The sequence below is a fragment of the Seriola lalandi genome, unplaced genomic scaffold (genome assembly GCF_002814215.2).
Source record: "Seriola lalandi dorsalis isolate HSWRI2012SDOR001 ecotype SW California unplaced genomic scaffold, Sedor1 jcf7180002054256, whole genome shotgun sequence".
NCBI classification, from domain to species: Eukaryota; Metazoa; Chordata; class Actinopteri; order Carangiformes; family Carangidae; genus Seriola; species Seriola lalandi.
This window is the reverse complement of record NW_019524809.1, coordinates 778,828-806,400: the sequence shown is the minus strand read 5'-3', so window position 1 is coordinate 806,400 and position 27,573 is coordinate 778,828. Positions and strand designations below refer to the sequence as shown.

At 38.8% G+C, this 27,573-nt stretch overlaps 2 protein-coding genes across 4 annotated transcripts in view; one reads left to right on the top strand and one right to left on the bottom strand.

The window, feature by feature from the left end:
• Positions 1 to 318: 318 nt before the first annotated feature.
• On the bottom strand, positions 319 to 6,428 carry LOC111653918 (uncharacterized). Of its 2 annotated transcripts, none has more exons than XM_023404657.2 (4): positions 6,198 to 6,428; positions 3,676 to 3,754; positions 1,826 to 2,082; positions 319 to 1,591 (listed from the first exon to the last, which is right to left on the bottom strand). In XM_023404657.2, exons 1-4 carry the CDS (start codon positions 6,221 to 6,223, stop codon positions 1,474 to 1,476), a joined length of 480 nt encoding a protein of 159 aa, XP_023260425.1. In that variant the 5' UTR covers positions 6,224 to 6,428; the 3' UTR covers positions 319 to 1,473. The 2 variants fall into 2 exon arrangements, with proteins under 2 accessions (XP_023260425.1, XP_087029691.1); XM_087173565.1 differs by lacking the exon at positions 6,198 to 6,428 and adding an exon at positions 4,340 to 6,191.
• Positions 6,429 to 10,681: 4,253 nt separating this feature from the next.
• The window catches only part of dmpk (DM1 protein kinase), a 33,604-nt gene continuing 16,712 nt past the window's right edge, over positions 10,682 to 27,573 (top strand). The window contains exons 1-11 of one of the 2 annotated variants that reach the window (XM_087173564.1): positions 10,682 to 11,805; positions 19,265 to 19,356; positions 19,597 to 19,680; positions 19,868 to 19,963; positions 20,093 to 20,241; positions 21,119 to 21,212; positions 21,902 to 22,099; positions 22,362 to 22,607; positions 22,965 to 23,044; positions 23,149 to 23,245; positions 23,443 to 23,609. In XM_087173564.1, the coding sequence (XP_087029690.1) occupies positions 11,640 to 11,805; positions 19,265 to 19,356; positions 19,597 to 19,680; positions 19,868 to 19,963; positions 20,093 to 20,241; positions 21,119 to 21,212; positions 21,902 to 22,099; positions 22,362 to 22,607; positions 22,965 to 23,044; positions 23,149 to 23,245; positions 23,443 to 23,609 (1,469 nt within the window). In that variant the 5' untranslated portion in view covers positions 10,682 to 11,639. The remainder of the gene's footprint in view (positions 11,806 to 19,264; positions 19,357 to 19,596; positions 19,681 to 19,867; positions 19,964 to 20,092; positions 20,242 to 21,118; positions 21,213 to 21,901; positions 22,100 to 22,361; positions 22,608 to 22,964; positions 23,045 to 23,148; positions 23,246 to 23,442; positions 23,610 to 27,573) is intronic. The other variant, XM_087173563.1, reaches the window with a different exon arrangement.

The following is a 27,573-nucleotide window of genomic DNA, read 5'->3' as shown; positions in this document are numbered from 1 at the left end:
TACTAGATGGATGTGACTTTATGTCTTGATTTCCCATAATAGTATTGTGGTAGTCTTTGGTGTGTGGGCATACACTATACTGTGTGTTTGTGGGTGTTATTGATGAACCTTGTTAACTTGTTCTGTCCCTCAGGGTATAGTTGTCTGTCTAGAACTGTAACAGCAAGCTTCAAGGAGCAACACATGACATAGTTCAGTTTCAAAACAACCGAATGTCTCTGCTTTCTGTGATATCAGCTCAACGCTGAATATGCGTTAAGGAAATACTAACTATACACATCTTTTATAAAATTAAATAAAAAACAGTCAAATAACAGCTATAGCCACAGCAAAAATGTATTTTTATTTTTTGGGCTTTTTATGCCTTAATTCTAGATACAGTGAAAGAAAGACAGGAAAGATGTTGGGAGGGAGAGAGAGAGATAGAGAGAGGATGATATGCTGCAAAGTGCCACAGGTCAGATTTGAACCCATGGCCGCTGCAGTTAGGACTAAGCCTTAACCACCAGGTGGGCCACGATTTGTGGACTCGGCTTTGCTCACTTGGGACTGTAGCTCTTCCATAATGTTTCATCATCAATCATGACCAAAGTCAGTCAACAAAGCAGGGATGACAACAACATGATGCAAATAAAATGAATATATTTGTGAAAAACTAAAATAATTCAGGTATTTCAGGATCAAACTGGAGGATAAAGCAGCTCACAAATAACTGTGGTTATAATAACTTTTAACACTGATGTTCATACGGCTATTATCTTCTATTATATAATTGTTGATATATGCAGATTATTTCTTTAAAAATGGATATCACCTAATCACTGTAACTTTTACACAGAGTATGTTATTCAAGTGATCAATATTACACTGGTTGACAATATTGTGACTTCCTTAATTGACCTTTAACCCGTAAGATATTTTGAAGAGTGTCCTAACATGGTCTAAATTCCTTGATGTAAAAATCTAAATTATTTGGTCTATCAAGACCTCATAAACATACTGGTCAGTCCTTTGCAAATGATGGAGATGTCCTCCTTTCTGAGTTATTCTATGACACAGTTGGAGCTGTCTTTACTACAGTAAAAGCTATAAAAGACATGTTGGGCCTGGGTGTTTAGGAAACTGGTTTTGATAGTCATTCACCAAATGTTTAGTTGCTATGGGCAGATCGGTGTCACATAGGAAAAAAATCACCTTGAGAAGGTCCTGGAGGTCATTGCTACTTTCTCTGATTACCTTCATACCACAGAGTCAGATACAAGAGCAGCAAATAAGCAAATTATTTTAAACTAGATTGGAATCAGCTTAATATTAGTTATTTGAAATGGACCTTATTTAATCTTCACTTTACTCAACCCTCCCAAATCGGTTCTCTTTACTGGGATAGCATTCATGCACTGGTTACACATTTAAAGGTCACACACACAGTTCAGGTGAACTGCAATGGTATCAGTCCATAGCGGCTGTACTGGTTCAGCTTTTCAGACAGGGTGGGGCAGCTTCAGGTGGGGTTGGGGAAGCAGGTGGGGTCAGCCGGGAGAGGGACAATTGACTCTGGGATGGTCCAATAGAAAACTTCCTGGCAACTGGGCTGCAATAATGAAAATAGAGAGACACAGTTAGGTGGTACATTGTATACAGAGGATATAAAAAAAAAAACATCTGCAAACCCCTTCTGATATGTAATTACATTTTTAAATTCACTACAACTTAAGTAGTGAAAAGTAAAAAATTATAATAGTTAGTGATAAGTGATAACTGGTCAAAATGTCTCTGAAACACAGGAGTATGCATGTAACACCACTGCACTGTCATTTTTGTTCACCCTTCCATGTCCTCCTGCTGCTCTCCATCCACAGATCCCTCTGTGTGATCAGCACTGCTGTTCTCCTCCTCCTCCTCCTCCTCCTCCACATTGTTGCTCATTAGGCATCGTGGAGGCCAGCGCAGCTCTCTGCTCTCCAGCTCACTGTGCTCTGTGGGCTCCACAACAATAGAGGGTAGACGCTCCCTCCTGTAGAGAAAATCGTCAGGATAGGAGCTGGAGTCGGACTCTTGATTCATGTTGGCTTCTGGAAAGATCTGGACCAGGGAGGAGATTTATAGAAATATATTATAACTATAAATTATATTACCATACCATATATTACCTGTGCACCTCGGATGGGCTTGCAGCATGCAATTTGAAGCAGTTGCACATCATAACATCCGCATGACACTGCTCTCACAGGCAATAAGCACACATGTGGCTGTGTGTCACATCAGAGCCAGATCAGAGTACACAATGAAATATCAAAATTGAATGTGCTCCAGATTCCACAGTTTTTGACTGTAACTCACAATTTTCACAGGGAAGCATCATCTAGGTGTAAAGCATTCTCTGACCACATTTGGAGAAGATGGACGAAGTATCTTAGAGTTATAACCACCATCTATAACCTCAAATTTGGTGAACCACTACTGCCACCCACTACTGCCACGCCCTTATATACAAACACACAATTTTAGAGGTATTTTTTGACTAACGTTGCCAAGAGTCTGGTACACCTGTTAGTATTACATGAAATTGTGAAATTTCATATTGCAATTCGGTTGCACAATTAATATTACTAAATATGAGCATGCAGATGTATTCAGGCCAGGACTCTTATAAAATATATAAAATTTGGGGCAGTGTGGACAATGTGTGCTTGATTTATAGAAAGTTGAAGCAAATGTTTTCACAATGAGGTATCACCAATGTCATTCACATTTTCTGACCAAGGTTGAAGTGTGGGTGTGGTCGACCTGCTACAAGAAGTAAATTAAATTCTAAAACATTCTATTTCCTGTTACCACAACGGGGCACTATGAGTATAACTGAACGTTGGCATGTAGGTGTGTTCAGGGTGAGGCTCTTATTAAACTTATAAAGTTTAGGCCTGTTTGGACAATGCATGCTGTAGTTATAGAAACTTCCTGTTTCATGGCACATCATCAAAATCCGTCATGACGCCACGGGCAGGTCCTGCAGCATCAGTTAAAACGCTCGGTCTTAAGATAAGACTGACCAAATATAATGTCGATCAGATATCCCTTGGAGGAGTTATATGGTATGATGTCTTGAAATCGGAAAGTGGGCAAAGCAACAATATGAGTAACTGGACAGGGATGAAGAAGTGAAATGCTGCCCCATATGGAAGTGGATCAAGTAGCAAGATTTTACACATTACACCTTTAAAGTATGTGACCCTTAAATTGCAAACATAGTGCCTAAATTGCAAATTGAATTCAAAATGGCATACTTCCTGTTAGGTGTAGGCAATGCATGCAAGAGGTTCTTTTGTATATCTTGGCATGTTTCATTTGCCTACCAATTTCTGTGCATGCAGGGATAGGAAAGGCCTCTTTGAAAGGGGTGCTATGGAGCTATTTTGCCACACCCATGTGCAAGACCAATGAAATACGTATATTTTCACTAGGCCTGACGCATGTGCAAAGTTTGATGACTTTTTGAGCATTGGAAGGCCCTCGAAAAGTTTATTCATTTCAGTTACCCTCAGTGCTTGGGCCCTAATAAGTGGAAAATTAAAAAATGAAACAAATCGCTCATCTAGATTTGAAGCCAAGTGATGCAATTTAAAAAAGACAAAATATGGAAGGTCACTGCAAAGTAGGTAAAGATGACAGTTGTACCTGATAGGCACTGCTTCCTCTTCTCTGAACTGAACTCTCCTCCATCTGAGATTCTACTTGACTGAGAATGGTGCTCATACTGCAAACAAAAACACAACACATTTTGGTTCACTTTGGGTAAATCCAGTCTGAAGCATTTATATTATCCAACCTCATCAGTGTTCTCCCGGAGCAATGAACTTAAAGGGGACCTATAATGCTTTTCTGTGTTTTCCCTTTCTTATAGTGTGTTATATAGGTTTTTGTGCATGTAAATGGTCTACAGAGTCAGTTTACACCAAACGGAGTAACTCTGCCAATTTTCTCCTTTGTATGAAACGCCTTGTTGGGATACCAGACACGACTTCCTGCAGCACAGTTAGATGCTTCATTTTCACAATGGTTACATCTCTAATTCACACTTAATGTGGCCAGGCGACTTGCATTGTCATTGTGGATTTGTGATTTTAACCATGTTACTCACGTTAGTAAAAAGCAGCAGCAAAGACATAAATGCTTAAACATTTGTCAGATATTGACATGCTTTACCTCGTTAGGTTAGATAAATTATCCATATTTTAAGCGCTGAGTTCATTTTTCAGTAACTATGCGCACAAAAGTTTAATTAATTCAGAATTACCTGCATCATAAACCAGCAGGAGGTGAAATGGTGGAGACTCCCTACCTGTTGACTGTCTGTTCCTCCATATTTATATTCCTTTAGTCTGGAAGTGTCCACACATAACAAATCACAAGGGTTTCTCATAAAAGTATTCCATGTTATGAATATTGTCATCCGAAGTCTTTGCAGACTGTCCAGCATCTTGGTTGGCACCACTCTTCATATTCCTCCCTCCATCTGGCTGCTGTACAGGGGGTACGCTTGTTTTCTGCTCCAGTCCAGCTTGTGAAGGTGGGTCGGGTCTATCATCTTCTGGTTCAGGACGTTTGCTCAAAACGATAAGGCAGAAGGGAAGCCGCCACGACCGTTTGTTTACACAAGACATGCAGAACAAGTCTTTGCCATGGTAGTTGCCGCAAGCTTAAAGAGCCCTGAGCTCTAACAGAGCGTTTCAGACAGAGGGTGAATAGAGTACAGTATAAAATTTACATAAAAATAAAAATAATGTCTTTTCAGAACATTAAAGCATGTAAATCTATTTTAGTAGACACCAAGAATGGAATTATTAACACTAAAAATGGCCATAATAGGTCCTCTTTAAGCTATACAGTAAAATAACTAATCTAACACAAACTAGAAGTAGCGACTAACAGCCACTTTTCAATAACCACAAAATACATATTAGACTGGAGCTGAGGAATGTGGAGCAAATCTATTGTTCAGACCACATGTAGGGATTAACAAAGGTTTACATACTGCAGAACAAACAAAATTCTTCACATAAATCCAGACCAGTTAAAGATAGTTAGTTATAGAAACCGAAATAGAGATTATTTTGGAATTATTTAATTATATTCAGAATATAAAAGCTAAAAAAGCGACTTCTGTAAACCCCCGGGTTTGTCACAATGTTTTTCCTCTGCGCAAAGCATTAACAATTTTGTACTGGGGTCACTGGGACAGAATTTGATCAAATGGATCTGCATTTGCTGTATCATTCATCAAGTCTTAATAGTCCCAACTAAGTGTAAAAGCCTATTGCTTCTACCCAACCCCCAGCCCAGGTATTAGCTGCACAGTTTATAAAAACCTTTGCAGTTATCAAACAGGATCATCTCAGCAATTTCTAATTTAGGTCCCGTGCACAGTGACCATTTGATGGAGGAGTGTGTATATGTTTCACTGAGATATGTTCCAATGGGCAAGTTCAGGGATGAGGAGCAAGCCAGCAAAGTAAGAGTTCCTCCTGTTCTCTTAATCTGTAGGTATAAGCACTTAATGGCATAACAGGGTTGAACAACAAGTGACTCCTCAACTCCAAAGATGGGGGAAGGGTGAGAGTATGTGGAAAAGAAAAAGCTTGAGATGGGACAATAATTATCAAGAAATGAAGAGAATACTTCTCTAGTTGAAGTTAGACTGATTGTCCAGATGGTTACTTACAAAAACCTACATTTTTATGATTTCCAGTTAGGTATAAGTATATATTAATGATTCTACAGTATGTGCTTATATAGTATAAACACACTGACATCTTAGCATGGAATATCTGAATAAAAATATATATAGGGAAGGAACACATGGGCAATTACAGTGTTTGTGTTTGCTCATCTCTATTCATATAGGCTTAAATAGACAGATGGTTCCTTAACTCCATGCTTCCCACAGATTGATTACAATAGAACTATAACAAAACTGGACCCACTACATAGTGAACTGCTGGAACCGGGGCAATAACTGACAAAGACAAACCTCTTGAATCCATGATCTTGTTATCTTGTAGAATCTATGGTGCCCTCATTTCTACCATGGTACTCTGAGAATATGCTACGACACACATTTCTCACACCTATGGAAGTTTGGGTAAGTACTTACATTGTATAAAATGTATCTTTAAGTATTTAGAGTTGTTTTAGCTTACCTGTGCGAGGCAGGAATACAACTCATCTTTACAAGGATTTAAGGACTTAAAGACTTGAAGGATCAAAGCAAGGAATTCCAAATGGCTCAGAAACTGGACTATTCCTGTTGAAAGTCAGCCACTCTGTGCTGTCAGTCACTTTGGTTTCCTTCTTACTGACTGCCACAGGTTCAGCTTCCTTTCTTCCCTCACCTCAATCCTCTGTTTCTCTCGTCTTGTCCCTTCACTTCCCTACAATGTCCCATTCAGTGACGCAAGCAATGCTGCACATTCAGACTAACGTGCAAACCTGCTTTACAAGCTGACAGGCTTAGTGTCTCCTTTAATCACAAACAAAGCCTTGATGTAACATGTGAGTGTGCAGCATCACGGGGCCTTGTATATAGGCTACTGAGGCTATCAAATTCATTATATTCTGGATATTATTTTACATCATGAATAATGTCAGAGTTTTTCCCTCCAATAACTCAAATAATTCAACATTCAGTAGAGTTGTTGATGTCATGGTGAAACTAACTGCCTGTTAAGGCTACCTAATAGTGAATCAAAGAATATTGTGGGGAGTAAATTTCTACTCAACAAGACTTTAAAGTTAGCACGTGTCTGTCTGTCTGTCACCTCCTCGGATCAGAGTTTAGTTCACGTTTCCATGAGTCTCTGGTGTATTTAGGGCAGACAGTTCAGCACTAACTGGGATCTCAGTCAAGATGAAAGTTATTTTTGTTTACCCATACTGACACTTTATAAGCATATCAAATTCTATCTGTGGTGTTCCCTTTTTGTTGCAACCACAAGAGTAAATTTCTAGTCTAACCAGCAGGAGGTGTGAGCACGTTTTGGGCAGTTCTTTAGTCTGCACCATAACCATCAGCTGCTTCGTGGAATACATGAATAGACAATAACAGTAGTGAACTCACCATCTACATTAAATTTGTGTGGTCTGACCTAGAACCGATTTCATAAATGAATCATTACCCATGTTGATAAATGACATCACTTTGCTCTATGTGTCCTTCAGTTTCCTTAAAAATATCATGTTAACATTGTTCACATGCTGGGTTCAGTGTGGAATATTAATAATATAACATGTCATATAACATATTTTATATTATACAGATTTATGTATAAAATGCTATTATGACATTGGGCTAACACTTTAGATTACAACTTGCAACGTACAATGTAATTAATGCAGAGGCCCAGTGTAATCATTTTATTTATTTATTACTGTACCAGTAAGTACAAAGTTCTGAGGAACAAGATGTGAAGTTATGGAATAAGTGGGTCGAAAATCAGGATCTTACAAAGAACTTACACTGTAGTTGTTATTCTAATTACCCATATATATACAAGTACTATTACAGGTACAGTATGACCATAAAACTGCGTAAAAATCTGGATGTTTCAGAGAAGATGGAACAGTAACTTCTACATTCTTCTCAAACTATTTAATTGTATTTGCAGGGAGGACAAAGGGAAAAAAAAAAGATAAAGCCAGGCTCTTTATAAAGGGCAAAGAAACTGAAAGTAACATCCAGAGGATGGGGATGAAAATAATGAAAAATGTTATTGGAAAGAACAAATTGATATTCTGCATAACAACGTAATGAAATCTGTTGGAGTCATTGGAAAAATTTGTCCACTTGTCAATAAGTCCTCTCTTTAACCTTATACTACAGCTTGATATAAACATAACTTAGTTACTGCAATTGGCCAGTACCTATCCCACATATCTCCATTAAATCCATGTAATCCAGAAAATGTTTGTTAGACTAGCTACAAGTCCAAGGGAGCCATCTGCTTCTCGATTTTATGAACTTAAAATATTGACCGTGTTTGATATAAATATCCTACAAACATATATTTTTATTTACAAGGTGAGATTCCAGGACAGAAATTTACCAAACTTCCAACAATATTTCTGTAATACATACATTCTTACCCAAGGAGACAATCAAACCCTCTGCATCTCCTTCATTATCACACCTAAATGGGGTATTCAATTAAATATAGAGGTGTACAACTGCACATTCATCCTTACTACCTGTTTTTAAAAGAAAATTAAAATAGACTTCGATGAGCACACAAATGGGAATCAGAGTGGACTAACTGTTTTTTTTCTGTATTTCTGGTTTATTGATCCATTTGAGTATTCTTTCAATTGCATATATTGTGCTGTCTTTGCTGTTTCTATTTAATTGTTTTCTAATTTTATATATTATGATTATTTTCTCTCTTTAAATTTTTTTCTCACTCAGTATTTATGATTTAATTTTACATTGAGTTTAGGTTTTAACACAAGCCCTAGACAGTTCCTAACCTCACCTGCACACCCACTTCATAAAATAAAACTATATACAATATACTTGAAAATAAATCTAAATCTAAATCTAAATCATAACTTCAGCAATCTGATGTGATTTTATTTCAAAATGACCTTATTACCAACAAACAGGCAAATTACATTGTTTCTTTATAATTTTAAAATAATCTGTGTTTGCTTTAGAACAAAGACCAAGGGGACAGTATTGTTCTGGATATGACCAGCCTCTGTCTGAACTGTTGTTCACCTCACCAGCAAACTTCACTACTAGACGCTTGTTTATGGCCTTGTGATATAGAGAGATAGGTATGTAGTGACATTTTTTTAGAACCCATACTTCAGGTTGGGTGAGGTTAGGGTTAGTATTGGGCACAGGGTCAGGCTTAGAGTTGGATTTAGACTTAGGCTTAGGCTTAGGTTAAGGGTTAGGTATACTTGTGCTTCTGTGTATCACATGTTCACAATTTTGAAGTCTTCAAAATGTTGAAAGTCTTCTCCCTGGCGGTTGTGTTCAACCAGCATTACAGCTCCTTCAGTTGAAAACTTGCCTTTTTTCCACTCTGTTCACAGCCTCCTTTAATTCCAGGAAAAAACTAAGGTAACTATCTTTCTTATGTTTTGAAACATAAAAAAGTAGGTTATTGGTAATATTAATAACCCTATTAATATGGTTATTATGCCCTGGCCTAATGGATTTCAGGCTTGAATGATCTCAAACCAGAGAAAACTACCGCCTCTTGGTTCAATGCCCCCACCACTCAGACTAGTTTCAGATTACATCCCCATTTATCCAGAGTCATATAAAACATTTACCATTCGTGTGAAATTTTGTCATAATTGCTGTTTGAAGTCTTGACTATTGGCTAAAAAGTTTTTTTTGAGGTACAACTGACCTTGACCTTTGACCTTTGACTACTAAGTCAGACTAAACCTAATCAGTTCATCCTTGAGTCCGAGTAAACATTTGTGAAAATTTGAAGGGATTCCCTTGAGGGAGTTCTGGAGATATTGCGTTCACAAGGCCAAAATCATGTTTTGTGAGGTCACCGTGACCTTGACCGTTAACCTTTAGCCATCAAAATCTAATCAGCTTGTCCTTGAGTCCAGGTGAACGTTTTTAACAAATCTCACAATAAGTGACTGTGAGAGCATTTGTATAAATTGCTGGTCCTATAATCTGGAATGTCCCTGACTGTCTGACTGACTGATCATATTTCTACCATTGGTCAGCCGAATGCCATGTCACTGAGTTGGAGTTTCTGGCACAAACAAGAGGGGTGCCAACTGGGGGCTCTGGGTTAAAGCTCTTGTTATGGGCAGTCTACCAAGCCCCTCTGGTTTCCCGGCTGCTCAGGAACTGCATGGAAGCAAAAAACGAGGCTACTAAAATACTGCTAAGACCAATTATACATATTAGAGGGAGTTAAAAATAAAGACCTGCCTCTAATACAAGATGCCCTCTAATACAAGTCTGTTCTGGAGTTGAGGTAAATAAAGGCTAAACTATTGTGGATTCCAGACAGACACTGTGCACTATGTGAAAGATAGGACAAGGAAGATATTCTGTCTCTTCTTACTTTTGCTCTAAGTGATCATTTTACAACTAAATAAAGCTGAAAACACAGCACAGACTTTGTCTTTAATTTATGTGTTTGGTGATTTTGTCAGACAACATTGTGGTTCTAAAATCAGGATTTGACCATAGATTTTGACCTAGTCTTGTTTTCTTCTCAGTTGTTTCCTTTGTTCATAACAAATAGCTTTATCACTCTCATGTGTTAAAACACAAAACATATACACTCATGCTTCATGTATTTTCTACACTCCACTTATAGATTAGTTAGAGAAAAAACATAATCAGACTCATGTGGAAGTGTGTCACTTTAGTTTGACACAGGAAGTGCAGTTTAAACAGCTATGAAAGGAGAGATTTAAAAGTTTAAGGCAATTCTGTGTTGCAGCACTGCTGTATTTATAAAGAGAGAAGAGGAAGGAGGCATTTCACTGGAAAAGTCAAAACAGAAGTTGAAGAAGAGAAAGAGAATGAGGGGAAGAGAGTAAATACACTGCAGCAGAGGAGGAACAAGGGACAGAGAGTGAGCAGATGAACAGACAGACAAAGAGTTTGGATTTTCAAAAGCAGTCAGCTGGTCGGGAGGAAACAATCTCTGCTGCATCCCGGAAAAAGAGTGAGTGAGGGAGACAGACGAGGAAAACATGCAGACATGCAGAGGACTGAGAGGTGATGAGGTGGGGATACAAAAACAATCAAGGAATCTAAATACGTTCTTTGGATGGTTGACAAAATAAGAAATTTGCACTCTTCAAAACATGACTAAGCGTAACAGCAACAGCTAGTACTGATTCTGGTCAGTGGTTCCTGTTAACTTTGTCACAGGGAAAAACTGAAGAAAAGCGAATTAGGACATGTAATAAAAAAGAATTAGTGGTAGATGGAAAAGGAAAAGAGGAATTATTTGAGAGTGTGTACATGCTTTTCTGATAGGTCTCACTATGGTAGTTGAACGTTTGTACTACGTTGAATAGAGGGAGTGGAGAGAGACAGACTGAGAGACTTAAGCACCAAAAAAGGTATTGAGTCAGAGCTGGAGAAACTGCAGGCTTGACAGATGCTGCACAGCGATGGTGAGCCACAGAGAGAGAAGGACAAGGGGAGAGACAGACGGAGAGGATGGAACACACTTATAAAGACAAAAAGTAGAGAGAAAAGAAAGTTACGGTAAACTAGAAGCGTGGGAAAGAAAAGGGAACTGACCTGTTCAAAGAAGAAGTTTGTATAGAAAACACACACTTCTGTACAGTGGTTAAGCAGATAAGGTATAAAGAAAAGGGAAGGTCAGGAGTGACAGGGGGTGGGATTAGGTTATGATCCAGAATGATATCAAAAAAGTGACTGTGCATGTCGGTGAGGGGTGCTGCCAACAAAAGAAAGTGAGGGTGGGCTGTTACTGTAAATGTGATTCTCAAGAGACCAACCAAAGTACTCTAAGCCAAGAGGAAAAAGAAGATCCAGCTTGTCTCACTGAATCTAACACCCCATGGACACCAGGATTTCACTGCAACTCTAAACCATACACACACTTCACCCATTGGGCGTCATGTCAACTAGCCCTAGCCTTGGTGCACCTGACCTAGCAGAGGGTCCCCAGACCACAGGACCTGTTGGACTCCAGACCCTTTTGGACCTACTTGTGGGCGTCTATCAGGAGTTCTACTCCTCATCCTTTGCAAGAGAAAAATATATCTCTGGTTTCCTGCAGTGGGGTGAGTGTTTTAGTCTTATCTCTCTCTCTCTCTCTCTCTCTCTCTATCTATCTATCTCTCTATCTCTCTCTCTCCACCTCTCTGTATGTTGTTGTGCTAACCTGCTGACCTAGCTTACTCATCGTGCTACTGTCAGTAGATGTTGCCTGGCAATAACTTTGTTTGGCCTCTGATCAAGAACAATCACCCAAAGTTCACCACACATAACACTGTATGACAAATCAACCAGTTTGTTTGTGCTGCTCAAGAGCTGCATACCTGGGCAGAAAACTCTACCATGGGTCCACTAATGCCAATATGTGTGACTTAGAAACCACTTTGTGTAGTTGTTCAAGAACTTGGGCTAGTTTCACAAAGATATTTTAGCCTGCTCTGTAGTCTTAGGCCAGTCTCAATTTTGCTTTTAGATTAGTCTAATGCAGGTTAGACAATTTCACACAAAAAAAAAAAACTGTCCAAATTCAGGGTCTGCATTGTTCGGGGGACGCGGTCTACAAAGGTGTGGCCCTTCACCAGCTGCTCATCCTTACTGTTTCATCTCAAAGCATTGCTTCTGTTGCCTAGAAGCAAGTTTTTTAGCAGTTGTTACCGTTAAATGATGAACTGAGCAGAAACCTAATACTTACATTTAAAAGCATAATCCTTGGGCTCTCTGTTGGCATTGTTTGCTTCCATATAATTTTCATTACCAGTGTGAAATGAATATCTGGGATAAGTTAGGCCTCAAAGGATTAGGAGAGCCTTCATTACACAGGAAAAGAAGGACACATTTGATGGAGCCTTCGTAATGGGACAGCCTAGTTGTGCAGCTTCAAATGTTACCTCCAAAGGATGTGGCACCTATTTTGATCTTTAAAGGTTAGCCACTCTACATCCGGCCTAAGTCAGAACTAAGAGCCATGTTTCTATGGTAACAATCAGACCAGTGGCCGACCAATGGCACTAGCAGCACATACATAATTTTTGCTTGTCCAAGGGAACTATCCTGAGTCTGGCAGATGAGTAAAGAGAAGTAATGACAAGAACCTAACTGCTATGTGTATTACATTTTTATCTGAGTGTTGGTTTGACCTGCACCTGGTCTTACAAGTGGGGCACATGGAAACATTTGTGTCAAATAGAAGGGCTCTTATCTTTATCAGAGGGGCAGGGCACAACTCTAAAATCACTGTAATTAAAACATGAAGTTGCATAAATCAGTTAAAACTGTCAGATTTTTTACCAGCCAGCATGAAAGCAAATCTTATAATAGATACTTTATGTATTTCAGTTGCCTTCACTGAAACAGAGCCTAGATTTGTTAACAAGATTGTCATGATTAAATATTGCAACTGTTAGTGTTGACTGATGTTTTTTTCAAACTGTTACTCAAACAGTTTCTCAAAGTGTTATTTTGCTTATAAATGGTCAGTGGAGCTTAATGTTTTTTATACAACAGTTAGTTTCAACCAAGTAGTTTGATTGGACGAGAAGCCTTCCATGAGTACTGATAGAGAGTATAGCAGCACTGGGACTTTTACTTTTGACTATACGTATCACCCAGCTTTACAAGTCTTCTATTAACATTAGCATTACATTAACAGTCGTTATCTGTCTTAGATTGTAACAAACTGTGCACCACAAAGATGAATATATTTCCAGAAATAACATTTGAATTCATTGTGTATGGTCGTCAGAAGAGGATGAAGGGAAGAAGTTTGGATACTTCAGCGTACACCTGAGGTAGCGTGTACAAAAAGTAGAGAGCTAGTGTGCACTGTGCAGGTCAGGTAAATGTTTATGTGTTGTTTAGCAACAGTCCGGTACGAGTCAAGTTGCGCAACTATTTGTGTAGGCTAGCCAAATAAATGATAAAATAGACAAACAAATTATAATTTGTTGTTGCTTATTTAACTAACATGGTGCTCATAGAACTGTTGTATTGTCTTTGGTATTCAGCCTGCAGCCTCCCACCAAATCACAGCCGTGCTGACGTTTAGTACAGCATCACTCCCTCATGTGTGATATACATTAAATGATTCTCAGTGGACTTACCTGAGGATTGACACCCTGATCTATGCATTTAAGTGTGATTTTTCAAGCCCATTTTTTAAACATGGTACATAAACATTTATGTTAATAGACTGACTTTGCATGTTTCGACACATGTGAACGAGATTTCTTTTGTTTTAGAGGCTTTTGCACAGGTGATTTAGTATTATGAGAAGTGCATTAACTGTTTTGAGAACTGAATTAAGAGTTGTGAGAATGTTTCTAATGTAATCAAAGCGATTGAGAAAAAACTGTAACAGTATTTGTAATTCCCAGCATTCTCTTCATTCAGAACAATGACAAGGTCACCAAAGATGAAAGTGCTTTGGATTGAGCACAACAGTGTGTAGTTGGTTTAACAATAATGCGGCAATATGAATGAAATGTTTGCCATTTGGTGCAAAAGTTTGATTTTGATAAGAGTTTATGTAGTTTTGAATGCAAGTGCTTCATCTTGCAAGATATATGAGGTGTTTTGCACTGTGAGTTGTGTTGTAGCTGGAACCCAGGAGGCTGAGGTTGCCATGGTAACCCTGAAGACGCGGAATCTAGGTGGATTTTCCTGGAGGCTGTGTTCCGTTATCATGGATTCTGCCAGTGTCTCTGCGGTTCAGCCTCGGTGGAGTTTGCCAGTAGACTTTCTGTCTCTTTCTAGTAGGCGTCTCTGCACTCTGTCATGAGCAGGTCATGTTATCTGCCTGTGTCTCTTGTGGGTTGATGTGAAATAAAACTTGAATGCACTTAACTTTTACTACAAAACTTTAGAGGAGATTGGCGTTGGCAAGATGACTCTAAAACTGTCAAAAATCTTCGAAAAGAAAACTTTTACTCTGAGGCACTTCTGCTGGTTTGGTTCAGTTGATTTTGACTTGGCTTATAAAAATAAAAGATCGTGTGTGTAGACCGAGAGAATGTTACTTGGAGCACATGGCAAAGAAAGAACAAAGGGAACGGACAAAACGATTAAGTGAAAAATGGCAATGGCCAATGACTAAGAGCAGTGTGTGAAATGATCACAACTGTTTTCATCAAATTAGACAAAAACTAGAAATATGTTCTTTGTTAGATAGTAAAAAACAATCATCCCCTAATTAGACACCATACACCTAAATTATGCTGTAATTAGAAGTCACATAATTCCATATCCCAGAGGAAAAGAAAATCAGAAAAGATCTCAAAAGTTTTTCATTTATTTCTCCTAGATCTGAGAGAAATCGAAATGAGACTACAGATTATTTGTCCCATCTCTCTGTTTTTTCTCCAGGAGAAAATGATTCACAAAAAAATTCTCAAATTATTCTCCTTTTAAGTTTCAACTGAGATCTCATTAGGCTCTGAAATAATTCTCAGATTTTCTCAATTTTTGTGCCTCTTTTTGATCTCAGGCAGAGAAGTCAGAGAGCTCTCTCTATGAACTCAATTTATTCTCATCCTAGCTTTTAGTTTCACAGATTCATACATCTCACAATAAGCTCAGACAGAGCAAACAAAGAGCTCTCTGCAAGCACTCACCGCATTCTCATTCAAACTTAATGTTTTAACCTCAACCCCTCATGAAAAGTTGAAGTCAGAAGTTTATATATAATTGAAACTCATTTTTTAATCGCTCCATAAACCTTCTGTTATCTATAGTTTTGGCATGTCTGTAAGGGCATCTATTTTGTGCGTAACACAAGTAATTTTTCCAGCAATTGTTTGTTTGAGGTACTGCACTTCACAAATTAGATGGCATCATGAAGAAGAAATATCATGTTGATATATTGAACCAACATCTCAAAACCTCAGCCAGGAAGTTAAAGTTTGGTTGCAAATGGTCCTTCAAATTGACAGTTACTCCAAGCTCCAAAGTTGAAGCAAAATGGCTTGAGAACAACAAAGACAGGGTATTTGAGCGATCACCACTAAGACAAAACCTCAATCCAATAGAAAATATGTGTGTAGAATTGAAAAGGCATATCCAAGCAATGAGGCCTACGACCCTGACACAGTTCACCAGTTCTTTCAGGAGGAATGGGCCAAAATTCAGCAACTTATTGAGAGGAGCTTGTCGAAGGCTATCATACAATTTAAAGGCAATGCTATACTAACAGTGTCTGTAAACTTCTGACACACTGGGGATGTATAAAAGCTGAAACAAATCATTCTCTGTATATTCTAACATTTCACATTCTTAAAATTAAGTAGTGATCCTAACCTATCTTAGACAGGTAAAGTTTATTAGGATTAAATGTCAGGAATTGTGCAAAACTGTGTTATTATCCACACAATTAATTTGTTAATGATTAATATTTTATTATTGTAGGCTGAATTAATTGATTGAAAAATGGTTGTAGGCAGCAAAACACATATTATTACACATATTACCACAATTATATGTTCTTTTAAGTGTTTTCAGACCGAGTTGTCATGTATTAATTTGACATTGTAAAATGAAACAGAGCTGATTTATTGTTGACTGGAGAGCAAGAAAGTTTCAATTGTAGGCACAAGTCACCATTCGAAAATTTCATTGGACAAGAGCGTATCCGTTATGACACCACACACTGCATCGTGATTGGTTAATTTACAAAGTCTGTGTGTGACACAGTTATACGGTAATGATTTGTTTTAAGTTTGAAAATACAGTGACTTCATAATCTGTCATAAGATTTTAAATTTTTTGGTAAGGTTAAAGAGATGTGTGTGGTCATGAAAATCAACTTATAAGCTGTGTTTAAAAATTGTTTAATGACAATAAGAACTCATGTTCTGTAAAGGGTTAAAATGTTAAAAGCTTTTAACTCATTTATTGTTCATTTCATTTTTATTGTTATAGATTAAGCCGTAACAGTTCTATCAGTGATCTACAAAGTGATCTTGATCTGCTAGTGGCGATCAATTTTCTTCCGCCCACATTACCCAACTGGAAACTGTCTCGAGCGCGCTGGTTCCTGTTGTTGTTCAGAATAAACACCCACTGAGAAAACTTCACTCTCATGATTACTTGAATTACTTTTCTTTTTTTGGGGGGCTTTTGTGCCTTTATTGGACAGGATAGTGGAGAGAGACAGGAAATGGGGAGGCAGAGAGAGAGGGGGAATGACATGCAGTAAAGGCCGTCCGATGCGGGACTCGAACCGGGGCCAACTGCAGCGAGGACTGTAGCCTCTACACATGGGGCGCCTGCTTAGACCACTACACCACACGACGCCCCACTTGAATTACTTTTCTGCCCATTTTCTTGCGGGTGTAACATGCTGACTTACGAAGAACAGTGGGAGCACTGCAGCATGCAGGAGGAAGGCAGGAGAGAAGGAGAGAAGTGCCACAGGAACTTCCAAAACAAGTTAAGTTACATCTGGTAAAATCCTGTAACAAGAGAAGTATTTATATTGGTTCTTTGACTTTTTGTCAAATATTTTCTGTATATGTGGCAAACAGTGAAGTTTAAATTAAAATTTTGTAAATAGTTTCCATTGGGCACAATGCTGTTACTGTATGTAAGAATTAGTTATCCTTGCAGCTTACATCATGTGCTGTGGTATAGTGGATGGTTGGAAATCGGTCAACAAAACTATGGTCATCACATGACTCACTATTACAGGGTGAGGAGCCCTGGAGAGACATCATCAGTTTCACCTGTACCTCAACTTCTATTAGGATATTAAGATATATAATAAGTTTATTGCACTACAGTAACTTACGATCGCCTCTTGAGGAACAAAATGGTATAACAAGACAAAACGGACTGTGCAGGACAGCTAGCACTAGTTAAAAAAAATGTACCTTTTAAGGAAATCTGCAGTCACTTATTTCTGGAGAGATCACCATTGTCAAAATTGTGTCAAGGGTTTTGAGGTAAGTAGGACCCAAATGCAGCCAAAACTTGGGGAACGGTGCAGACAGGTTTATTAACCAAAATAACAGACATGAACAGACGACGTGAACAAACCCTGAACTAAACAGACGAACCGACACAGACAAAGGGCAGCACAAAGACTATATAGACAGGGGAGGCAAGGGTGATTGAACACAGGTGAAACACATTAGGGCGGGGCAGACAATCACCACACAGACACAGGACCAAGACAGGAAGCAAAACACTGACACAAGGAAACCAATTACAAATTACAATTACATGAAAATGTATATGGCCTAATCATTTTGTTGTTATTATTATTATTATTATTATTATTATGAGATTAGATATTGTATTTTCATTTATTCACTTCATAAACTATCGCACTTTTTTTCATCGGGAGGTCTTCACCTGAATTAATAATAGTGATGAACAAGTTTTGAGATACTGTAAATGTACTTATTTCAAATACAGAGCAACATGTTACAAGAATCTGAGTAAATAAACTGATTTTTAGGACCCGTCAGCACTTCTTTGCTTTACTCTTCTTGGTGTTAAGAGTTATTTCATCATGTTGGCAGAAAACTACAAAGTAACTGCCTTCAGATGACACTAAACAATGTATATGGCTATGTACTGAACTGTACTGTACTGTACTAATTGTAAAGAGATCAGTGATCTGTATGACATAAAAATGAATGCTGTTGATCAGTCTCTTTTTATATAAAATGCAGCATCATAAAATCACAAGGCAGTAGAGCAGCAGAGGTCACATGGCTGGGCCAGTCTACTAACCCAGGGCAGTGGATAAAGGATCCTTTTCAAAGTTGCTGATTCAGGAAACTTTTAGTTCTGGAGCTACAGTAACTGTGTGCTAATGAAGTTGTTCTCTTTTCTCATCAAACAGTTTACACTGTGCCTCTGCCTCACTTAAATTCCTCTCAGTGTATGAGGAGGAGGGGAATGAAGACAAAAATGAAAGACTGGAAAACTTGCCTTGATTCATAAAAGAAAGCATCTATTTTTTGCTGCAAAAAGTGACAATTCAGACAGTTGCTGTACTGAAAAGGAACTCCCTTTATGGCAACAGAGTCTTCTGTTCAGCTGGGAGGACACAGAGAGCAGCCAACTGTGAGCATGTTCACAGTTTAAAGGAGGCCGAAACAAAATGACCACATGTGAAAAAGGAAAAGCAATGAGGCATTTTGTATTTATTTACAATTTTCCATAAATGAACAAGAGGAAATTTGAAAGATGAAAAGTCAACTCACATAAATTCAAACAGAATTCACAGCTCAATATTTAATTACTATTAATTTATTTATTATTAATTTTCACTTTATGTCATGTCAGTAATGGTTTTCACACTTGGCTATTCAGTTGCTTATGAGGTTCAACCCCCCCCCTCCCCCACTTATCAATAAATCAATAAAACACTGCTGCATTAGCATTTCTCATTTTCTTGGTCCTGATATTAATACTATCAAATCTCCATTCCCATTTCCTCTCTGATCTGTAGAGTAAGGCTACATTATAACACACACATATTATTTTGGCGGTCACAAACTCTCTTCTTTCGTTCATTCACAGCTGAGCCCCTGGTGAGGCAGGTGAGGAAGACTCGCATCAAAAGAGAAGACTTTCACATCCTGAAAGTGATTGGCAGAGGCACATTCAGTGAGGTGAGCAGGTCTGGAGCAGGAATTAAACCTTTTCAAATATTAAGAATCAGCATGATCCAACTAAGTACTGATCAGAATTGTTTCCAGAAGAATTTGAATAATTTATTTAACTGTTTTTACATATTTACCGTTAATGATGACTACTAATCATTGACTTTGAGCTATGAATGGATCTGCTGTCTTAAGTGCATGTGCACGTCATGCAGTATTTGTGGTTATTCTGTCTTATCACTGTTGCAGGTTGCTGTGGCGAGGATGCGAAGCACACAACAAGTGTACGCTCTAAAGATTATGAATAAGTGGGACATGCTGAGGCGAGGAGAGGTATGCACAAAAAAAATCTGTGCTCAAATTCACAGGACAAACACAAGACATTTCTCTTACAGACTGGACTGAGAGGGAAGGAAAAAGGAAGGAAGACAGAGATGGGCACATTCTCTTTGATTTTAAGCTGGGTGTCTTTCTACTTGCACTTTTTATCCATTTGTCTTTGTGTTTTTGTCTTGTTTAGACAGCATGTTACCAGGAGGAGCGGGAGGTTTTAGTAAGGGGTGACAGACTCTGGATTACAGAATTGCACTACGCCTTTCAGGACGACAACTATTTGGTATGGATGAATACATCCAATCGGAATGTCAAGTAAATGTATTGTACAAATACTCTACTACTATATATACTCTAATACTATAGTTTAATACCACTGTTATTTTTTTCTCATTCATCCACCTTTTCTCAGTACCTGGCAATGGATTACTATGTAGGAGGGGACCTGCTGACTCTGCTTGGTAAATTTGGAGACCGGATCCCTGAGGACATGGCTCAGTTCTACCTGGCTGAGATGGTCATGGCCATTGACTCTGTCCACAGTCTGGGTTATGTACACAGGTAGACTGTTCTCCTCTTTAAACCTCCAGCATTCTTAGTGACATTTTTCTCATTCTCATTTGTGATTTTTTGATCGTTTTGGTTGTATTAATGCAGATGGAAAACATTTTGACAAGGGTGTGTACTTTTTGTGTGAATTTTGGAATTTCAACCACAGCTACTATAACATGTGTGACTGTGTACACAAAACAGTTCCACCCACACCTTCATGACCTCTCAATGTCAACCCATGGTTGATAACATGGTCAACTGACCCAGATTTCATCTGAAAGCTGTGCCCTTTTTTGTCGTCATCCTCCCCCTTCAGCTTTACCCCTACCTCTCACTCTTCCTCCACCTCTCACTTTCACCCTCACTTGACTTCTTTCTCTCACAGCTGTTTCCATTGTTGTTGTAAAAATGTATCTTTTCATAGTGCTTATATCCTGATTGATGAGTCAACAATTAAGCAGTTTGGCCAGGTGGCATGTGTATTGGCCAACGAGTCCATGGGTGTGGCATTTTGAATAGCAGTGTTTTGAAATTGCAAACTAATGACTTTATGTCAGGTTCCTGTGTTTTACATAGAGAATTGTGTGTAGTGTATTGCAAAAAGTTTCATGCTGAATTGCAATTTGGGTGCAAAGGTGAAAATGTATTTACAGTTTTGGAGATGTGAGTTGAGGTTTTGCTCTATGTGTGTCAGTTTCAATAATTTAGCTTTATGTCTCATTTTAATGTGTTAGCAACTAAAACACTGTGTTAACACTGTAACATTACTTTTCACATGGGTCAAATGTCACTTTTCTGAGTAATAAGTCCAACTTATCTCACACAACACTTGTATAAACTCTCTAACCTTTAATAATGTGACCCCTCTACCCTGTTCCTTACAAAGAGACATCAAACCGGACAACATCCTACTGACAGCTGACGGACACATCAGACTGGGGGACTTTGGTTCCTGTCTGAGGATCCTAGAGGATGGGATGGTGAGAGTTGACACTCGACACTCTTTGAAGAGAAAAAGACTGCTAAATGTCAGGCACATCATGGAATCAATGTTGAAAATAATAATAACAAATAAAATAGGTTACAGATAAAGCAATACACTTGAAGTAAGTTGTAAGAGACAATTCAGCTTTGACCATGGAATAACAGGGCTTTGTCCAAGGATCTCAAGCTACAGGCTAGAAGTAATGATTTCAAGGTTAAGCCAGGTCGTGCTGTGCCATACAATGCAGGATGAGAATGAACTCAGGTTCATATTAAGGATTTCTGTTTTGGAGGAGTTAAGATGAAGAAGATTTACTGCAGCTAGGCAATTACACAGGGAAGATACCAAGATATCTGATTCAGATGCTATGCAGGACAAATACAGCTGAGTATCATCTGCATAGCAATGAAACAAAATATTGTGCTGTTTAATAATTTGGTTCAATAGGAGTAAATAAAGAGAAAATAAAGTTGGCCCTAGAATGGAGCCCTGCAGCAACCCATTCCAGATAATGCTTGAGAGGAGTTAAAGCCATCACACAACAAACTTTCTGTGAGAATAATGTGAGGCAGACCACTGGAGGGCATGTCTAACGCCACAAGATCAAGCAGAACCAGAATGTGTGTCATTTAGATAAGGGATTTTTGTTTTTGAAAATCAATCAGCCTATTGATTTCATTGCAGGTTCACTCATCGCTTGCAGTTGGAACCCCTGATTATTTGTCTCCAGAGATTTTAAGAGCAGTAGAGGGAGGTGGAGGTTATGGTCCTGAATGTGACTGGTGGGCTTTGGGTGTGTGTGCCTATGAAATGCTGCTGGGGACCACACCTTTCTACGCAGAGTCCATCTCTGAAACATACGCTAAGATCATCAACTTTCCGGTACATAAAACACACTGAAATATCTGCAAACATCTGATTAAATTTATCCATCTATCTACCTATATTAAAGTTCAGGTTGCATCCTACAAATTGAAAAATCAATTTCTAAAATGTCCTAAATCACCAATCCCTGTACAGTTCTCAGGTTCGCTGGGTTGTAGTACTTTTAGCAGTATGAACACTCAGTTCTATCAGAAGTAGAAGTGTAAACACCAGGCTTTGTACCATTCATTTTGTTAAATCAAATTTTTTTAATCCCCAGGAGCATTTCAAGTTACCTCCTGGCCCTGAGATTTCAGGAAAGGCCCGATCCTTCATCACTGGACTCATCTGTGAGAAGGAAACCCGTCTGGGGAGGAAAGGCATGAGTGACTTCAGGAGCCACCTGTTCTTCTGTGGACTGGACTGGGGTTCCCTGCATAAACTCTCCGCCCCCTTCCTACCTGAAGTATCCAATCCAACTGACACCTCCAACTTTGACATTCTGGATGACTGTCTTAGTGAAATGGTATTGTCTTTAAAGAATGTTACTCTCCATGTCATGCACTTATTCTGGAGCCAATGTTATTTATGGAAAAAAATTCCATATGTACCATACACACTTAATGGTACAGACATTTCTGGGATGGAATGCAAGAAACCCCAAATTATATTATGTGGCACAAATTGTCACGTGAAACATGTACATGTATTGATACAAATTCTGCATTTTTTTGTTGTCTTTAATCACATAACTTAAAAGAGCTGCCAGTCGTGAAAATAGTCACTAATAGTGAGGCTCCAAATAAAATGCATGGAACTTCTAACAAGATAACATCAGCTGGTGGTTGCTGGTATGAAAATTGGTATCTGTTGTGTCCTGCAGGAGACCCTATCTGATGTAATGGACATAGTACCAATAGGGGTACACCTGGCTTTCGTTGGATATTCTTACACTGCTACCAGGTGAACTGATTATATAATTAGCATGTTTATGTGCATCAAACAACTCTTACTGGCCTCTATTTGGAGTCTTCCTGGCTATTGTTTAATTGGTCTCTCTTTTATAGTCAGACAGGTGCCATCGACCACAGTCAAGACATCATGATGCAGATTGACCAGACAAGGCTCAGGGAGTTTGAGGGTCTGTGCACACTGGAGAAACTGGTGAGACACCCTAAAGACTGCACACATGTCAGAACTTCCATTTGTGCATTTGTCAGGTTGCATCAGTTATCCCATAACCTCATTGGCAGCATTTAAAAGACAGCTACAGTTATCTTTTTTCATGTGATGATTGCAAATATTGTTTAGCTTATTGTCTTTGTTGTCCTGGACCTAATCTATCTGTGGTTCTAATTCAGAGCCAGCTGTTGCATCTCACAGGCACTCTACCAGATCACCTGCCTGCATTATTGGAGCTCCCACTCACTCTGGAGCAAGGTTGTGCTGCATCCACCCACATCAAAACTGAGGAGGCAAAGGAGACTGACGAAATATCAGGACTCAGTGAAGACTTACAGCGGTATCAGTTTACACAAACACCATCTTTTTTCAATCTATCCGAGTACCAATCCCTTTTAATTCTTATTGCTTATATCACAGTAGACTGTGATTGCCAGCTTGCCAACTTCACCTGCAACGCCAGCCAGTCCGCAGCCGCCACCACCTGCCGGTTGCTTGTTTCCCTACTAACTCTAAACACCTTAAAGATGGCTTTTGCCGCTGTCTCTGCATTTCAGGGTTCAAACGCTAAACTCAAACATAATACAAGCTGTGCTTTGTATCAAATTAGACATTAATTTCTTTATCTTCTTATCAGATGGTAAACAAGCATAGTCCTACCCTATTTAGACACCACAGGGCATACCTAATTTGTACTGTAATTACCTATTAGAACTAAAATAGGCAATACTTAGACACTATTCCAACAAATTATACTGTAATTAGAAATAAAATAGGAGAGTCTAATCTGTCAGACACTATTTTACAAGATCATAGTATAATTGGAAATAAGATACAGTGTCATATCAGATCCAAAAGATGCCATTCTACAAATTATGCTGTAATACATAACACTGAATTCCCTCCATCATGGACCAATGATAACTTTATTAGACAGTATTATTAGAGGAATGTCATGTCATGTTATATTAGGATATATATTAGGATGGAGTAGCTTACTTTGAGTTGGGGCGCGCTATTGAGGTCTTGGCTGGAGCCCAGGAGTTAAGGTTGCTATGCAACCGGGACGCCACGCTCCAACTGGGTTCTCTCAGAGATGACGACCGTTGCCAGGGGTAACGGGCTCTGCCAGTGTGTCGGTGGGTCAGCATTGGCGCAGTCTGCCAGCAGACTTTCTTCCGTAGGCACTCTCGAAATCTGGTCAGTCGGTCCTGGTCAGGCGTGTAGCCGAAGGGCCAGAGGTTTATGGCGGAATAAGCGTTCGTGTTCAATTTACTTTGCCAGATAACTTGGAAGGAATTGGTGTTGGCCAAACGACACAAAACCTTCAAAATCTTCTAAACAAAAATTGAATTTGTCAAAAAGGCATGACAAAATATCTTGATGCACACCTGTGTGTGATTCATTTTGGAAGGTCTGGCTTGTTGGAGTAACAAAGACAAAAATCGCGCACAAAAGTACAAGAAAAATTAGAACAAAGAAAATGTGGAAAAATTTACGAAGTTGGTACCAAAGTAATAAAGCTAAGTTTAAGACAAGAAACAAACGTGAGCTAGTGCTCAAGTAAGAGACAAGAACGTAGGAGAGCGTGTGCCGGAGGATCCAGCTGTTTTATCCTGTCGGGGGGTGTGTAACTGCTACACACCCCCTCGACAGTTTGACAGTTATTGCCACCCGTTAGATTTTCCCTCTCTTTTCTTTGTTTCAATAGAGAAAGAGAGAAATAAAATCTTATGTTCGTTTTATTTAATTTGGTTTTACGTGCAAGTGTTGCGTATTCTACTCCCACCATGGCCCATTCATATTTAGTAACAGCCTACATGAATTACATATCTATTGGTTGGAATATACAACTGAGCTAATGATATTACCGTGGGTTAATAGTACACATAGAATACATTGACTAACACAAATATAGCTATTCTTAATCACACAAATACATTGCTAAAGCTATGACATCAAATAGTAAAGTGAAGTTGGATGTATTGGTTAATTCCCTAGAGGATAAGGGGTCCATGGTGGTCCTTACATGGCAGTATTGTAACGTGGTGGATATTTACCTCAGAACTGCTTCCTTTTGGACTACAGAAATGAATTTTGGACCATAATTCAAAGAAATCTTTCCAGAATAATAATAAATGAATTACATGGTGATGAGACATTTAGTTCAATGACATTTTAACATGCTTTACAAATGTAGAACAATGGTTATCAGTTCAGCTTGGAATGTAGGATGGTTTATGGCAGGGGTCTGTGATTCCTCATGAGACCCCGCTTTGGGTATGAGAGAGTGTTAAAGGTGATAGTAGTGTTTTCTCTTGTGAGAGAGAAATGAGTCCATAGTGTCAACTGTAATGCCTAAATTGGTTGAAACCCCCCCCCCAAAAAAACAGATATTTACAATCAAAACTTATAATTTGAAGAGAATCTGAAGGAGATTACTGACACAATGCTAAAATAGCTGAAAAAGCAGCTCATATTAACTGATCAACACTGCTTTGAAAAATTAGATGCCAAAATGATAAACTGGAGGAGCTGAAGTCTATTAGCTGCAAAAGCTGAGAACTGAAACATGTTTTTGAAACAGTTGAAAGCCAAATTATTTACTGCCAAAGGTGTAAGTAGGAATAAAATGCCTTAAATATGTGAAGAAGTAATAATTCTTATTAGTAACTGAAAGATGAACTTCATCCCTAGCAGTAGAAATCTTAATTCAAGATATCAGTACGCTGAATAATTGCTTAATAGCTGGAAGTGTTGTGAACAGTTTAAAGTTTGAATAAAGTCTGTAGCTGAAAAAATGCTCAAGTAGTTCAATTTCAAAGACGTTGAAGTTTTGAGAATGTGTCTGTGTGTGTGTGTCTGTGTGTGTGTCTGGCTGTTGAAGACACAGAGCTCATACAAATCTATGGGGGAAAGGGGTCAGCGAACCTCTCAAACTTCTGCCATTTAAAAAAAAATGGCACATAACATCAGCAAAATGATCACAGCATCAGAGCCACATCAGTTTGAGGCTCCCAGTTCAAATACTGTTAGTCTCTTTAATACAGTAGACACTTTGTATGAAACGGGACAAATTTGTTTACTATTAAGGAAGAAATTATGTGTGAAGACTGAAATATTTGGCCGTAAGGATGAGTAACAGATTTTTTTAAGATAAATTTTAGAGGCACTCCCACTCTAGCCATGCAATTAATTTTTTTTGTTCATCAATCCACACTCAATACTCCACAATGACAAAGCAAAAACAGGTTTTTGGAGTTTTTTGTTCATTTATTGAAAATAAAAGACTGAAATATGCCATTTACATAAGTATAAAGACCCTTTGTTATGACACTTGCAACTGGTGCATCCTACTTCTATCAATGGTCCTCGAGATGCTTCTACAACTTGATTGGAGTCCACCTGTGCCTAATTGAATTCATTGTACATATTAGCAAAGGCACACACCTGTCTATATAAGGTCTCTTGATGGTGTATGTCAGAGTGAAAACCAAGCCAGGAGGTCGAGAGAACTGTCCATAGACCTGAAAGACAGGATTGGTCAAGACACAGATCTGGGGAAGGATGCAAGCAATCTTAGCCCCGAGAGCGATCCTGTATGGCCGCGCTTCCAGTGCAGGCTCTGATCTCAGGCCAGCTCCAGTATTAGACCGGAAATAAACTTTTTGTTAACTTCTCCCTAAGGACTCGGGTATGTCGGTGTCACTGATGGTCAACGGTAAGTGAATGATTCTATATATCCAATAAAAGATCTGAATGTACAGGTCTTGCGAATATTTGCCGTTTTAATAGCCACCGTTGTCAATATGTGTAAATCTAAATCTCACAAATTACCAAATGTTACATATTTGGATGTGCTATTTGTCATTGTAAAGTTAGTTACACCAACGCTGGCTGGTGTTAGCTCCTAAAGTTTTATAGTAGCATTGGCTTTTTTTTCTGAGGATAACATAAGCTTAGTGTTTATATATAAGTGTGTGTCCAGCTTTGTTCAACTTTTTTTGTAAAGAGTTTAGCAAGGGCAAAGGTCTTAAGATGTTGACTGCAACGCTCAGGTTATTTGTTGTCCAAATGAAGATAAAATCCAGGGGCCAGTGGACAGGAAGGAAAGTAACAGGGCAAAGGAAGGAGCCTGGGATCACAAGGGCAGAGCGGAAGAGTATCAATTAATGCTCAGGGGCAAAACAGGGAAACTTGGGAGGACGGCCCGGAGGCCATACGGACAGGCTGGGCACTTCAGTGGGGTGACCCGGAAGTCGTTTCTGCAGATGTAGAGCGGGAGGACGGCGAAGACGGGGACCCCCTGA